The 15,663-nt window shown below is 38.1% G+C and overlaps 1 protein-coding gene across 1 annotated transcript in view; it reads left to right on the top strand.

The window, feature by feature from the left end:
• Nucleotides 1–15,663, top strand: part of LOC139472167 (uncharacterized) — an 82,465-nt gene that overhangs the window by 38,870 nt on the left and 27,932 nt on the right. The window contains 10 exon segments of the mRNA XM_071254544.1: nucleotides 5,695–5,927; nucleotides 5,930–5,950; nucleotides 6,545–6,631; nucleotides 7,269–7,320; nucleotides 8,575–8,801; nucleotides 9,162–9,247; nucleotides 10,677–10,740; nucleotides 10,850–11,038; nucleotides 12,958–13,211; nucleotides 14,932–15,205. Coding sequence (XP_071110645.1) covers nucleotides 5,695–5,927; nucleotides 5,930–5,950; nucleotides 6,545–6,631; nucleotides 7,269–7,320; nucleotides 8,575–8,801; nucleotides 9,162–9,247; nucleotides 10,677–10,740; nucleotides 10,850–11,038; nucleotides 12,958–13,211; nucleotides 14,932–15,205 — 1,487 coding nt within the window.

Genomic DNA, 15,663 nt, shown 5'->3' on the forward strand with positions numbered 1-15,663 from the left:
AAAGTTTTCAAGACTTGCAAGATTGAAAATCACATCCGACTGTCACTTTCATGATCTGGAAAGCGACGCTCTGATTGGTCAGACGAAATGGGATGTCCTCAGATCTTTGTTTAGCGGTAGCGAGAACGAAGATCTGATTTTAATGAGATTGGGACTACATGAACATTTCTGATACAGGTGCTTGACTGACTGAGTAGTTCATGATCAATTAGATATTTTTTAATCAGTCAAGTTTGCAACAATAGATGAATAAGTTCATACATTTGGACCCCAGTTATCGATTAACAACTTAAGACATAGAGACAGGGGGGAGATATATAACCAAACCTCTGGTCCTGTTGAGACAGTTGACAGTTAGAACGTTGGATTAAAGGACAGTAACTAATTTGAACATTCCCCAGTAATATCATAAAATACATCATAACTCATAACAGTCCGAGAGACAGCTTCCAGCCATATAATAGTATTGAAGGGACAATCGCTTTTGACAGTTTAAAAATATACTCACCTTAAGGTACTTGGCAAGTCAAAACTGACCTCCCTGAATATGTTTTTTAGGTTTGACAGCAACTATGCTTGTGGATTTCAGAGATAGACAGGATTTGTGAGCTAGATGTTATTACATTAAGCGAAAATGTCTTAAAGTCCACAGGTTATTTAATAGTACAAAAAGTGTGTTATAGCTCTATCAACGTTTTCTTTTTTTGAACATATAATTGCACTATATTGCAGTAAGCTGTAAATAATCTAGCCTCCCAAGTACGTAACTTACATATATTTATGTATAACCAGAACAGCAAATAAAGTTCTGGTAGGTAGGTACCTCGGAGATTTAACGTGCGCTTTCCGACTTAAGCGTATCTCGCACACGGGAAAGCACTTATACTATTGGGGTAAAAAGGCGTAATGATTAAATAAAGAAGTGCACCCCCCCCCCCCCCCCCCCCCCTGCAAAATATAAGTTTACTGCCTATTCTAATAAAGTTAAGGGGTTGGGGTTTGGCTGGGTGGGAGAGGGTGATGAAAGAATATTCAATAATATGGAAAAGTTTGGGCCTGTGTGTGTGTGTGGCACGGCGTCGGCTGGCGAGCGGGTGTGGCTAGAAGTCTAGCGGCGGTATCCTTGTAGTAGTCTCTTGGTAAGCTTCTCTTCCGGGTGAGATACGGGTGGGCCTTGTAGTGGTTGATCGGAATGTCTGACTTTTCCACTAGTAAATAAAGTTCTTTGGTATGACCTCTTTTATACCTGCTGACGTTATCCTAATGTTCAATTTCAATCTGGCTCACCAAGAGTAAGAAAGAATTGTACATGTTTTGATAAACCACACTGATGCAATTAAGCAAATTAATATTTGCTGTGGGCAAATATCTATTTTCTATATATATTTGTGGATATGAAGCATTCTAGTTAATTGTGGATACACTAGGCACACATACATAACAAAAATGCTTGACAGGTGATTTAGTTCCTTGTCAACAAGACAGAATTGTGTTTATTTCCAGGCCATCCTGATCGTCGTTTACTACTATTAGGTGTATGGTTGGAGGCAAGATCAAAGGCGCCGCACAGCATTTATTAGATTATTGTTTCGCTTTGAACAACCACCCCACCCTGTCTGTAGGAGTTATATAATCGGTGCGCAAAATACTGTGTCAAGTCCACTGCCGGGCTGATGCGGTGTCAGTGTCAGCGATGAACATGAATGCTCAAATTATAGACCACAAGTTGCTTAGCCAAAATATTTGAAAAGTGTACATTCAATTCTCTGATAACAGCAAATATAACCTCAAAAATAGATTCAACATACAAATAATCAAATGCAGAACACAGACCTATGCTTAATCATTTCTTTTGGGTATGATCAACCTGTGGAACCCTCTATCCGATGAAGTAACTAATGCTCGCTCATTAAAAGAAATCAAATCCTTAATTAATCGTTCTGATGCAATTATCAATAATTTTGACTTCAAATATTTTCATAGATCATGCCAAGATGTCCACTGTCGCCTTAGGCTCGGCTGCAGTGACTTAAACGCTGATAGGTTTAGACGACATGTATCAGACATACCAGACTGCACTTGTGGATATCACCTTGAAGATGCAATTCACTTTTTCTATACCTGTCAAAAAATAGGATAATATCAGAAACACTGTGTATTTCTACACACATGGGTATGGTCTAAAAATGATATTACAAGGCAGTACTTAAGCAGTTCTACAAACATGACTCTTCTTAAATCAGTTCACGACATCATTGTCAAAAGCAAAAGGTTTGAGTAGCATAATTTTATGCATGTAGTACAGGAAAACTGCATTACCTTATTTCACAGACACCACTTGCTTCAGTGTATTGGCTTTGTGTATTTCATTTGTGCATTTTGTATTTTTATTTTCAGCACTCTCTTATACAGATCAAGCTGTTGTTAAGTTGTTACCTGGAGAGGTATTTACATAAGCAAGTTTTGCTTGTTTACCGATCCAGATTTCTTTTGAAATAAAAATACGTTTAAGCCAACACAGCTAACCCTAAAACACATGATTGTAAACTATTCAAAAAGGGGCACTAATCTCTGGCTTCTTCTCGGGTGTCGGACTCAAACTCAAACTCATTTATTCTTAGAAAAACATGACATACAATTAACTACAATTTTTATTATGTACAATTTAACAAAAATAATAAAAATAGGATACGTGGATACTAATACAATTTACCAATTGTATTGTACACATTGTTAAGGAATTTAGATAGGCCTTTTAGATCTCTTACACTGTTAGTGGTCATAATTTTCTTAAATGTTTGGAAACTTAAGATATTGCTTATTTAAGAGTTCACATCGCCGTTGGTGAAAAGCTTCACATCGGAAGAAATAATGCAATTCATCTCCCACAGCGATAGAATCACAGAGTGGACACTGGCTGTCTTCCCTGGGAATGTTCAGCCATCGACCAGTTTCAACTGGTAATCCTTGGTTAGAAGTTCTGACTTTTAGTATTGGGAGAAATTTTGATTTTGAGAGCAGTAGATATTTCTCAAATGAAGGTTGATTCTTCAGGTAATACGACCTTTGGATTTCCGCTTGGGCTTACTAGCTGCCGTGAATCAATTTGCTCGCTAACGCAACCGAGCGTGACAAGAGACTGGGCTACCAGTCTGCAAGGACAGCTAAATAAACTTACGCATTTTGGAAAACTGATTGGTTACCCGTGATCTATGAAGATTTCGACAAAGGGCGCATGGTAATTAATTTCTTCAGCCTAAACAAACAGACAAATAACGGCGAAATCTCATCGGATGTCGTTATTTGGAAATACCCCTGATGGTTACAGTTTAATAATAAAAAAGTATCCCTGAGTGAAAGCATTGCGGATTTCGGATTGCGTGGATGATACAGTTACTACTCCCTTGTTGTCATCCACATTTTCTGGTATAACCCTACACTTGTGTATTTGTTGTTTTTCACTTGCTGTTCAGTTAATGAATTTATAACATGTATACTTAGTTACGAAATCAGTAAATGTGCAATTGTGTGACTGGGTTTCAGGTCCATCAATTGATTGTGTGGTTTGTTTACATGTCGCCGTCCCATGGCTGGTGTCCTGTATGCTTCACAGGTATACAACACCACCAGTGACAATATATGGGCAAGAACGTCGCTTGGGTCAGTTATCAGCATCAGCCAGGTCGACTGCAATATTTCATCTCTGGGTGTGATTGAAGAGGATGCAGAGGATTCTGCCTTCATTTGGGCCTTCAGGATTTCCGTTTCTAACAACCCGTCCAACTTCAGTGAGAGTGTCGGCATGATCATGTACGACAGCACCTGCGTCAAAACCACAGTGAATGGGACAGACTTCAGTTGGACACTTGAGGTTTTAAACGTCATGAATCAACTATAAATTGTCGAGAATATATAAGCAACATGACCATCAGTGGGGGAATATGTAACCTTTTTTGTGCTTGTACATCCGTATAACATACAGAGGCAACACCTTTCACTGATCCTAATAAATGACAACTCAATCGTCGAGACTTGACAGCAGATCTGGCATTATGAGAAACATTGAAACATTAAAGAAAAATGAAGTGGGCAAGTATATATGCGCCTAGACCTTTCTAAATCCACTGATGAGAATGTGCTCTTGGATGTTCTACTTGGTTATATTGCTGTTGTTGTTGCAGGGACCATATTGTTTACATGGGGGGACATGTCTTCTGCAAGGTACCACTCACCCGCTTGACCCGTCCTTGGCCTGTCATGTTTCTGGTAGTGCAAAAAGCTGGACAAACAGTACAGGTGATTAATGTTTGCTGAAACGTACGCTCATTCACTAGTGCTGCATTATAGAACGTTTTGTAACAGTATATCAATGGAACAACTGTGTTGATCTCTTTTAATGAATAGGTTAATTATTGAATTATTTTTTCAGCGCCTACATGTTCTGCAACATCTGCTGCGACAGCCACACCCGGCGAGGCTACTGCACCTGGCTCAACTACATCTCTTGAGACTACATCTACTGCGAGAACCACACCCACCGAGACTACTACACCTGGCTCTACTACATCTCTTGATACTACAACATCTGCCGCGACAGCCGCACCCACCGAGAGGACTACACCTGCCACAACTACAACATCTATTGAGACTACATCTACTGCGAGAGCCACACCCGCCGAGACTACTACACCTGGCTCTACTACATCTCTTGACACTACATCATCTGCCGCGACAGCCGCACCCACCGAGAGGACTACACCTGCCGCAACTACAACATCTCTTGAGACTACATCTACTGTGAGAGCCACACCCGCCGAGACTACTACACCTGGCTCAACTACATCTCTTGAGACTACATCTACTGCGAGAGCCACACCCACCGAGACTTCTACACCTGGCTCAACTATATCTCTTGACACTACAACATCTGCCGCGACAGCCGCACCCGCCGAGACTACTACACCTGGCTCTACTACATCTCTTGACACTACAACATCTGCCGCGACAGCCGCACCCGCCGAGACTACTACACCTGGCTCTACTATATCTCTTGATACTACAACATCTGCCGCGACAGCCGCACCCGCCGAGACTACTACACCTGGCTCTACTACATCTCTTGACACTACAACATCTGCCGCGACAGCAACACCCACCGAGAGGACTACACCTGCCGCAACTACAACATCTCTTGAGACTACAGTATTTTCCAGGACTACAACTTCTACCAAGACTGCTGCACCTATAACATTCTGTAATGATTGCAATAACGTCAACAGTTCCTGTTAATATGATTTTATTATTATTCCTCGTTCAATATCATCGTGTTAATTAAGATAATCATAGTTCAGTCTTCCTGCATTGATACAAGTACACTATGAAACCATATATTTGTATATGAAAATAAACGTGATGTTTCGCAATACTTACAACTTTAATTTACCCATATGTAAGTTGTTGAATAATTGTCATACCTTTCTTTTGTTTGGGTAATAATTGTTGATATAAAACGCATGCGTTCATCTGGCATAACTGATATAACATTGACTTTGGGAACTTACTGATTTAGGTTCTGATGAGGTATATCGATATCAAATAATGCTGTGGACATACTGCTAGAGATTCGTGATCATTGTCATTGTTTGAAGGTAAGCTAAAACAGAAGATATGAGCTTACAATGTTTCTGTTTGCAGCCCCGGATTTCGATACACCAGTCACCATAGTTACCGAACTTGTCCTTAAAGGTGATGATACAACGGAGTTGGAGTTCCACTGTCAGTTCATCAAACATCCTTACGACGTCTTCTACACCACTAACTGGTTTGTTGATGGCGACCTTGTGGCGGCTAAAACCCCTGAGCAATGGGACGACGGAAATGTTACCCAGATACACGCCTTGACAGAGGATGACCTTAGGGCAAACAGTATATAACTACTGTTGGATTCGAGGTAAAAACTACTGAAAACCACAAAGTTGGCACAATTTATGGATAACAACTTCTATTATATGCTACTTTTCGATATAGATCCTTGTACCATCTTGCTCAACACCGGTACACGTATCTATAACCACACGTCCTGTAAAAGCATGTGAACGAAGTTGTTATCCATAAATTGTGTCGACCTTGTCATCGCTCAGCAATGGACATTAGACAATTTATTAAAAACTACTTTATTAAAATTGTGTATGTTAAATGTTCTATGAAAATATGATTGTCCTTTTGTACTGATCTAAGATGCATAAAATATGGGATATCTTGCGATTAATAGTTTTTTTTCCAAACCATGTTTGAAAAGTATTGTTTCACTTAAAAGTTCTTAATAAGAGTGAGTGAGTGAGTGAGTGAGTGAGTGAGTGAGTTTGGTTTAGTTATATCTCGGTGTGTCATCTCCATATGGGAGGAAAGCCCGAAATGATACCACTTCGGTGAAACACACGGGCACGCGTATAGTGCTGTCAAACCTAGAAACATAATCTTGACAAGAACATAACTCAATAAATAAAACGCATATTCATGTATAATAATATTTCATATTTCAAAGATACGCTGCTCCGTGAGAGTGAGTCAAAGCTTGAATACAATGTCTGGCGATCCTGTACTGTCTGAACAGAAGTTTATCGGTATTAAGGTAGGTTGTTCATTCTCTCGAATTTCGTTTTGTTTATTTGTAAGATGTTTGACGCATTCCTAATATGCTAGACACACCAGTAATATGCATATCAAGTGCTGCTTTGATCTCTTGGATTCTGTGTTTGACATGGTTGAAGCCTTACAATTTGTCAACTGAAAATAAGAATGTGTATTAACCAGAAAATACTTCAGTTAATTTGAAACGAATGTACTTGTTAGTAAAAGAGACAAAGCGATTGATTAAGTATTGTGAAGCAAGAGTTAGTGATAAGAAAGAGAATTGTTGAGAATAAAATCTTTCGAGAGAGTCAGTAAATCGCTGAAATAAGCCGCCTTTACCAAGTTTATGTATATTACTATGTGTGTAGATATTTCCTGAATATTTAGATACGCGGCCATAAAAAAAATTAAGGTATCAGTTTTTCATTTGTAAAACTCTAGTACTTTCAGTGACGAGACAAAACAGTTGTGTATAATAGATATTGTTCGCTTCCTGAATGTACTAGAATATCATTGACACTTATTTACTTCTTTATCATGGTAAAAACTTAATGTAGCATTTCAAGATAATTATAATGTAAATCAGGTGAGTTTTTGCATGACTTGTTGTCCGTGGCCTGACGTCATTCACCCAGGCGTCTGTCCTTCATCTGTCCATAACTTTTCATGTCTCCAAAACAGCAGAAAGTAGGTTCCTGAAATTTTAGGACGTCTAACATCATACCATTTTAGCGATGTATTCATGACATTAAAAGAAAAGAGTTGGGGTGGTTTAAGACTTTAAGAAACAATAATTTTGTTTGGACTTTAGTTTAAATAACAAATGTCATTAATTGCGGAAAGAAGTAAATAGAAACGACAAACCTCTCCCCATAACCATAAGGACGTTTTGCTACCGTCCATACAACTCTGACTGCCATTAGCATATGGCTATGAATCACTACGAAATGGTGGTGATACCAGGCGTTTTCAAAAATATGAGCGAACATAGGTCAGAAAGCATCATGTTCTTAAAAAAATTGATAAGCTATAATAGATTTATATTGTTTTAGTACATGAAGCACTAAGTCCGGAATTATATCCTATTTCTTATTGTTATTTATATTAACTTGAAAGTAAAATAAAATATTTTAAAGGATATGACAGTGATCAAGCTACAACTTTGTGTAAATGATTTTCGTTTCTGTTAGCCACCACAATCTGCACTCTGACGATCATTTTCGGAGTTGGGGAAAAGATAGCATTATTTTACCAAATTTGGTTAACTATACGTGAATGTTTCATTTAACAAATGAAAGAATCAGATAACACAGTTCTCTTACATCAAACAAATCACTTCACAACCATCAACAAGAACCTTGTGTGAGGACATTAGAATTCACTACCATTGACATTCATGTCACGTTTTAACTACTTTCTCAGCAAAGCAGGTATTCATGATAGATGCCATCTCCATGTTGGTATGTTTCATATTGCCGTCATATAGCTGGAATATTGCTTAGTTCGGCGTTGAACAACAAATAAACATAACTGACTGACACGTGAATAAAACTTATTGTCTTATTTGAGTTGGTTTTGTAGTGAACTATTAGCAATAATTGAATTAATTAGAAATGAGAGATTGCCTATTCCTCAAATTTGAATGCAAAATAAGAAGGCATATTGTTATTTCAGATATATGCTCATAATTCATTTATTGACATACTGTACAGTGTGATATTAGCCTAAGCAAGAAGTTAAATTTAAAGCTACACCGCCAATCACGTTGCAGTCAATAGTTCTTTTAAATGTAATGCAATTGATATAAAGGTACCTAACATTTCTTCAAATGTTTTGCTTTTGTCATCACTGATTGTGCCTTTTGCGCCCAATGGAATCTGTTTCGTCACATAGTCAAGACTGATTATTCTCTGGCGTTGACGTTTTATATTTACTTTGTAGAAAAGGATTCAACCACTACCGACCCATGTGATAACGCCGTCCTTAAAAGTTCGACATGTGGAGTGACAATTCCATTTTCTCGATGGAATGAAACATACACGATCAAGGTCTTTGGGAGTATATCTGTGCGATATGGCTTTTCAACCCAGAACCTTAAACTGGCATTGGGCACGGGGGATGTACTTCCACATCAACTGTGGTCGAAATACAACCCAGGACAAATAACGGTAAATTTGCAGAGATAGTTATTAACGTACCATGGAGTAACATGGAATAATCACACAGCGAGATTAGTTCAAACGCAATCCAAAGGTCAATGGTATAATCACTAGGGTTCGAATTGCACATTATATGGAAAGTGACAACACATCAGTAGTCATCGATATCTCTAGAATCTATTTACAAATTGCATTATATTACAAACACAAATTTCATTTGATTAAATGTGTTATGTTTCAATTTATCAACCTGTTCTCTGTATATGTCTTATATGTAGGGTATACACAGAGTTTATATGGGAACTGTATGATAATTGTTGTATGTATTTTTAAAAATTCATATGTACGATCAATTTATTCTGATCACAGGTACAAGTAGTAAAGGACACCTCGGATGTGGAGGGCAAATCTTGTTTTGCTGTAAATGACCCCCACATGAAGACATTTGATGGCAGGTAAATATATCAACGTTTAGAGGCGATTTATACAAGTATTGAGTGTCAAAACCTTTGTTAACAGGTATGGATTCTGTGAAGCTGATACAAATCACACCTACAAACATAGCATCCCCATACTCTATTTTGGGTTAAAGTATATTATCAATATATATATCTTTATCTATAGATGTTGTCAACTTAATTAATACATCTGTAAGCAGGGATATAGAAGAGACGATTGGTCACTTGAACGATGAGCTTGATAAAAGAAAATTCTCCGATGCATTAAAACGTCGAACATGGTGTGACATACAATACAATACGTTTTGATAACAACGGGTAACACGATTACCTGTAAAAGAACAACTCTAACTTCACGGTGGATTCACATTACTATAATCTCGAGCAACACACATGCAACGAAACACTTCTTCTTAAATATGTGGCCTTCTGAGTTATATTTCGTATCTGATCTCAAGTTTTCCTTTCTTGTTTTGATCAATATTAAACCAACGACAATAGAACAATTCACTTACATTCTATGTTTAACCAGGAAAACTATTTTCGACAGACCAGTAGTAAAGTAACAAGTCCATGATTTTCATGCAAGATATCTTAAAATTACAATTCTGCTTGTATAAGATCTCATGTATCTTCTAGAAAACAAATACATTCTTTTCAACTACTGTCGAGATATTTTTGGTTGATTGAAACAGCCATTTCCCTTCCTTGTGACAGTCGACATGACAGAAACCATTTAACCATACAGTATTAGATATAAAAGACTTGTCTATTGAACGTTGTTAGTTGCTTCTCCTGAGTTTTATTATTAATTCTTGGACCGAACTGCAATTAATGAGTGTGCAGTTTATCGCAAAAAAATTATTCGACCGTACACCCTAATGAATCAAATCGAGGACACTTGCCAGATCGTCACTTTCAACATGCGAGGGGGCACGGGTGGCCTAGTCGTCTAAGGCGCCGTGATTTGCTGTGCAGAGTTGCGTCCCTTGGGTACACAGGAAACCTATGATTGTGGGATGGAATCCTGTTTCGCCCCTATAGTGTTTCTAGGTTTGTCAGCACCATACCCGTGCTCGTGGGTTTCACCGAAGTGGTAAACGACTGAGACTTGCATCTCTTCGGGCTTAACCCTCTCACATTAAGCTGACACACCGTGATATTACTGTAATACTTTTAAAAACGGCGTTAAACCCAACTCACTCTCACACTCACACAACTTGCGAGTCATCAAACAATATAACATCATGTACACCATCACCCCATTAATGAGCAGAGAAGAAAATACGTTCCTATTGTCTTATATCATGTTTATCTCATTACGTATTTGTAGGACACATTTAGAGATGTGAATTATAGACACGTTAACACATTCTTACTGTACAAACCGTCTTTAAAGTATTTAGTAGTCATATATATTTTTCAGGTGGTACGAACATCAATACAATGGTACATTTACAATGTATACGCATACCGAACGTCCTATTGAGGTAAGATATCAATCCCGACGCAATGGTTCCTTTTATGTTTCAACCATAACACACATGAATGCTTGCACAATATGTAAATCGTATAGCACTGCATTATTTCACGTACCAGGTTCAACTCAGGACATTCAAATGTGGATCGCGAGCCTGGTGTAACTGTGGTGTTGCTGTACGAGCAGGCAGGACAGTGTTTGAGTTCAACAGGTGCCCTGATGTGACCGACATCTGGCAAATGGAGTACACACTGTGTGAAGATGGTGGAGACGTGCTGCAGGTTAAGAGAAGGGGAAGCAGCTATGAGGTATTGTTCTTTCTAATATGTGTTTTTGGTGAGTGTATGAGTGAGTGAATGGAGTTTTACACTACATTTAATAACAGTCCTTGATTACGAATTTTTAATCACTTGTGGATGTCTTTATTTTAAAGTCGTTTGGGTAATCAGTCTCTTGATAATTAGATTATACTTTCCACATTAGCATTTCAACGATTGTCATCAACGCCCGAAAGTAAATATCACTTGTCTCACACGGATCCTTACTAACAGTCTTTGATGCTTGGACCAAGACCTAGTGTATGTGTATAGTATAGGTCTTTGAAATGCATTTGGACGTGATACATACGAGGAAGAGAATTTATGGATGTCAATTTCTTTATTGTGAGGAATACAACGTTTAGGAGTATATGCTTTCTCTTTCATCATGTGAATGATGAAGGAGTAAGCACATACTCCCAAACGTAATGTTACATTAAAGAAGTTAACATCCATCTCTTCCTTATGTACAGTATAGATGTAGTGGATATTTATTTTGAAGAAAGGGTAGATATGTGAGGTGTTTTACTTTGCGCTGGCCTATGACAGTGCAGGATACAATGTCACATTATGTGCAAAACATGCAAAGAGAAGCAGTAAGTCAAATGTTGACAAAACATGACTGTCAGTATCTCAATGTTGTCAGTACTAGCTTATCTCAGAATTAAAAACGTCACCGTCAACGACAGAGAATGACTAGTCTCGTGTTTCTGGCGAAACAGATTCCATAGTGTTGAAAGGCAAAACAGTTATGAAAGTTGTATGAATGGAACACTAAAATGAGTTATGACACCAGGTGTTCACGAAAAGGGTAAGCATATCCTGCTCTATTGGACGTGCTCACCATTCGCCTGAAAACAATCGAGTCTTGACAAAAGAATCGAGTGATCAGTCGCATGACCAATGATCCATGTTGGGATACGACGCAATGCTGTACAATCAAAAACATTTCCATAATCATAATCAGACATGTCTGCTACAAACATAGTATACATTTCATCACTATTTTGTCTTTCACTTTGGAATCGGAACTAATTTTGCTCTGGCGATGACGTTTGGAATTCCTTTAACCCAAGGTTCTGTGATGAAACAAATGGGTAATTCTATGCATATGTCTTAGTACTATTGACGCTAGGGGCACAGACCAAGTTTTACTTTGTTTGACAACATTAGGGATCATAGATGTAAAGAAAAATAACATAATGGTGTGGTTAGCTATCAACATAGTGAGACAGGTTTCTGGTAGGAAGATTGTGGGCATTTAGTATATGGTGAGGATATGTCTGCTTCTGTTTTTCTAGTTTGTTATCATATTTTCCTTTGATTATAGTTTGTTACAATCTGGAGTCATAGACGTTTATGTAATGTTAACACTATTTGAAAACAAATATTACTATCCCTAATAACAATTTCCTGTTGCCAAATGACGTGTAAAAACAGATGATAGCGTTCTAATTTGCTCCTTTAATGGGTGGTTTCCTTGAAAAATGTTACATCCAGACCTGGTATCGTCCAACATAGTCTTCTCACATGTGAAGTAAGCCAGCGGCTTACAACACAGGCTCTCTTGGACATTTCAGGTACATGATTATGTGTTTCCATGAGCGGTATATTTATAAACACAAGATATTTGTACTCTAGTAATATATGACCACCAGCACCTGACGGTTAAGAAAGACGCTAGTGACTGCATAGTTGTATTTAGCCATGGAAACATAAAGTACATCCTCGAAATACACTCAAAGTGTAGTATTTCGTTTACATTATTTTTACACCACTGGTTACTATACACGACACTGAAAGCTGTGAACGTGCATAAGATTTTATAGAATGTTTAGTAATCCCCATCTGACTTGGACAATGCAACTGAGATGCTATTAAACAACAGATACAAATGTTGTGGCTTGAAGGTATACCTGCCAACTGGAGGGAAAGTGGATATCAACTTTTACCCGAAAAGCAAGTACCTCAATGTCTACATCTATCCATCTGTGCAAGATGTTGGGAAGAGTAGAGGCCTCTGTGGTAATCTGTCCGGTGTCTGTAACGACGACTTTGTAATGAGAGATGGCAACTACTCCGCTGACAACACTTCTACCGATGACTGCAATGCCGGGTACAGGGTCTGGGAGAACCTACTTACAACATTCTCCAACTCCTGGAGGTGAGAGATACAAATAGAACTTTGACATTTGTTATTCTTTACTTGTATTAATTCAGAGACGGATGCAGAGTGATCACCTGTCAACTTGACTTTACTATGTTTGCCTAAAATGTAGTCAATTTGGCAGAGCTGTCGCAATGTTCCGATGGTCAACTTTCCCTTCAAGTCGAGCAAAATTCCAGCAGCGCCAACCTTTGGTCTTTACATTTCACAACTTTTGAGATACAATCGAGCATGCTCTTTCTACCAAGATTTCAAAGAGCGTCATACGACTCTTGCTGAGAAGTTGTTTGATCAAGATTAAAACATCCAAGGACTCTGTAAAACTTTCAATAGGTTTTTGGTTATGATGTGGCGGACAATTCCAAAGTTGACGCGTCGGTGACAAAACTGATGTCCGATGCAGTTCTTGTCCCATATATGCCCGTGTTTTATTCACGTGAACAATTGACTTGCCTTTGCATGTGATTGTGACGGGTGCAACCGGTGGGGCAGATACCCTCACCGTTTCGCGAACACCTGGTGTCATCACTATTTGATATGATTCATAAACATATAGTCACGAAATATTCGGAATCGTACAATCAACTCTTTTTTTAGCAGAGATTTCTATTGAATATGGAAAGGGTTTTGTCGCTTTTCTTATAAGGAATACGGAAAGGGTTTTGTCACTTTTATTCAAGTCATGCTTCAAAACAAGATTCCTAAGTGAATTGCTAAGTTCCTTTCTTTCCTCTGAATCCTTGAATTATTTGAAAATAGCATTATTAGTGTTGAAATATGTTAGATATGTAACAACCAGAATAGAAGAATGAGTCCAAACCTCCAAACGAATCTAAAGCAGTGTATGGGAACACCTGGTTTTCCGACGACAAGATCATCAAAACAAATCATAACCTAGCTCAAATTATGATAGCAAGAAGTGCTGCAGAAAAATTGCAAATACATATTAAGGAATGAATTCGCGGAGAGACCGAATGCAGGTAATGAACACACAAGCATCATAAGTGACAATTTAGACATTGATTGATGTATGCACTACCTGCAAAGACGTTGTCGACAGAGTGTCCTAGCGGATCAAAGTCCCCTGCTTGGAGGAAGTAGACAGATCTTGAAGAGTTAGTGGCTGAGGATAGTTCTGCCGCAGATAACTCCCAAGAGGCGTCCCACAGATTTTTTCTGTGGATCGTAGTCCAATGACGCTCTGATCTGGAATCCCCCCCCCCCCCCCCTATCTTGCACGCCGTATTACCAACTGAAAGACAGCATCAAACTTACTCAATATTAGTCTTAGTTAAGTTTTTCTGCAACCGTGCTCTATTAAATCTAAATTAAGAAATTGTGCCTTTTATCAATGCTAGTCTAAAAATAAAAACAGCAACTTTAGGTTGAAATCGGCACAGTAAGCTATTAAACTATTCCCCTTTCTCTTTCCTCGAATAAGGTTAAGCCAATTTTGTTTGAACCAACTACAGTTAAGTGAATGGTTGAGTGAGTGAGTGCCACCGTTTGCAATATTCCAATAGCATCACAAATATGGACTTCTTACAAAAATATTATTAGATCATTAGATATCATCTATCAAGTTACAGCATTCTAGATTCGTGCTTGAAGAAAATCACTGTACAAAAAAATCGCCACTAATGGCACAGAGTAGCACATGTTTGCATGCACTAAAGTTTAAACGTTTTGTTGATATTAGAAAATACCAATGTTTCAGGGTTGAGGATGATGATGATCTATTCAATGAAGATGCACACGCAAGGTTGGACCCTTGGAAGAAGACAAATACATTTTGTTCCTGCACAAAGAAACACACAAATTATAAACTTGTTAGAGAAGTACACTGTACTGCTCTTGCAGCTGTAAATATTTGCAGTACCCTAAGAGGTTATACAGATGTAATCCCATCAAAGTGTACAATCAAGGAGAGACGCAAGAGGAGATCATTAAAATTGACTTCTAATTGGAAGGAACCCCACAGACAAAAAAGGGTATGTATCAATATGTTCATCAGATGATTATGTACTAAATGTGGAGTTACAGATACGACATTCAGTTTAATTTAGGTATCGTGTCATTAATGTACTATATGTATGAGAAAATGTATCATATGGCATGGTTTTGCGTCATTTAAAAATGCCAGACGAAAACAAATATCTATTTAATGAAAACAAGTAGATTTTGCATTTACCACTTACTTATTGAAATGTTGATTAGGCAGTTTATACATGTAGTAGATCTTTCACATATGGCATATGTATTGTGAAATATATATATGTACACATACCTACTGAGACCATATCAATAGCTTTGTATACAAGTATATGTTTAAATGAAATACATTACGAGCGTGACCCCCCCCCCCCCCCCCCCTCCCCAACAATTTTCATTTTGAGCTAAATATGCGTTGTAATTTTAAGAAAATCAGCTTATGACCTTGGCCATACAA

This window comes from Haliotis cracherodii, unplaced genomic scaffold (assembly GCF_022045235.1).
Source record: "Haliotis cracherodii isolate W230 unplaced genomic scaffold, xgHalCrac1.p SCAF_24, whole genome shotgun sequence".
In the NCBI taxonomy this organism is placed as follows: Eukaryota; Metazoa; Mollusca; class Gastropoda; order Lepetellida; family Haliotidae; genus Haliotis; species Haliotis cracherodii.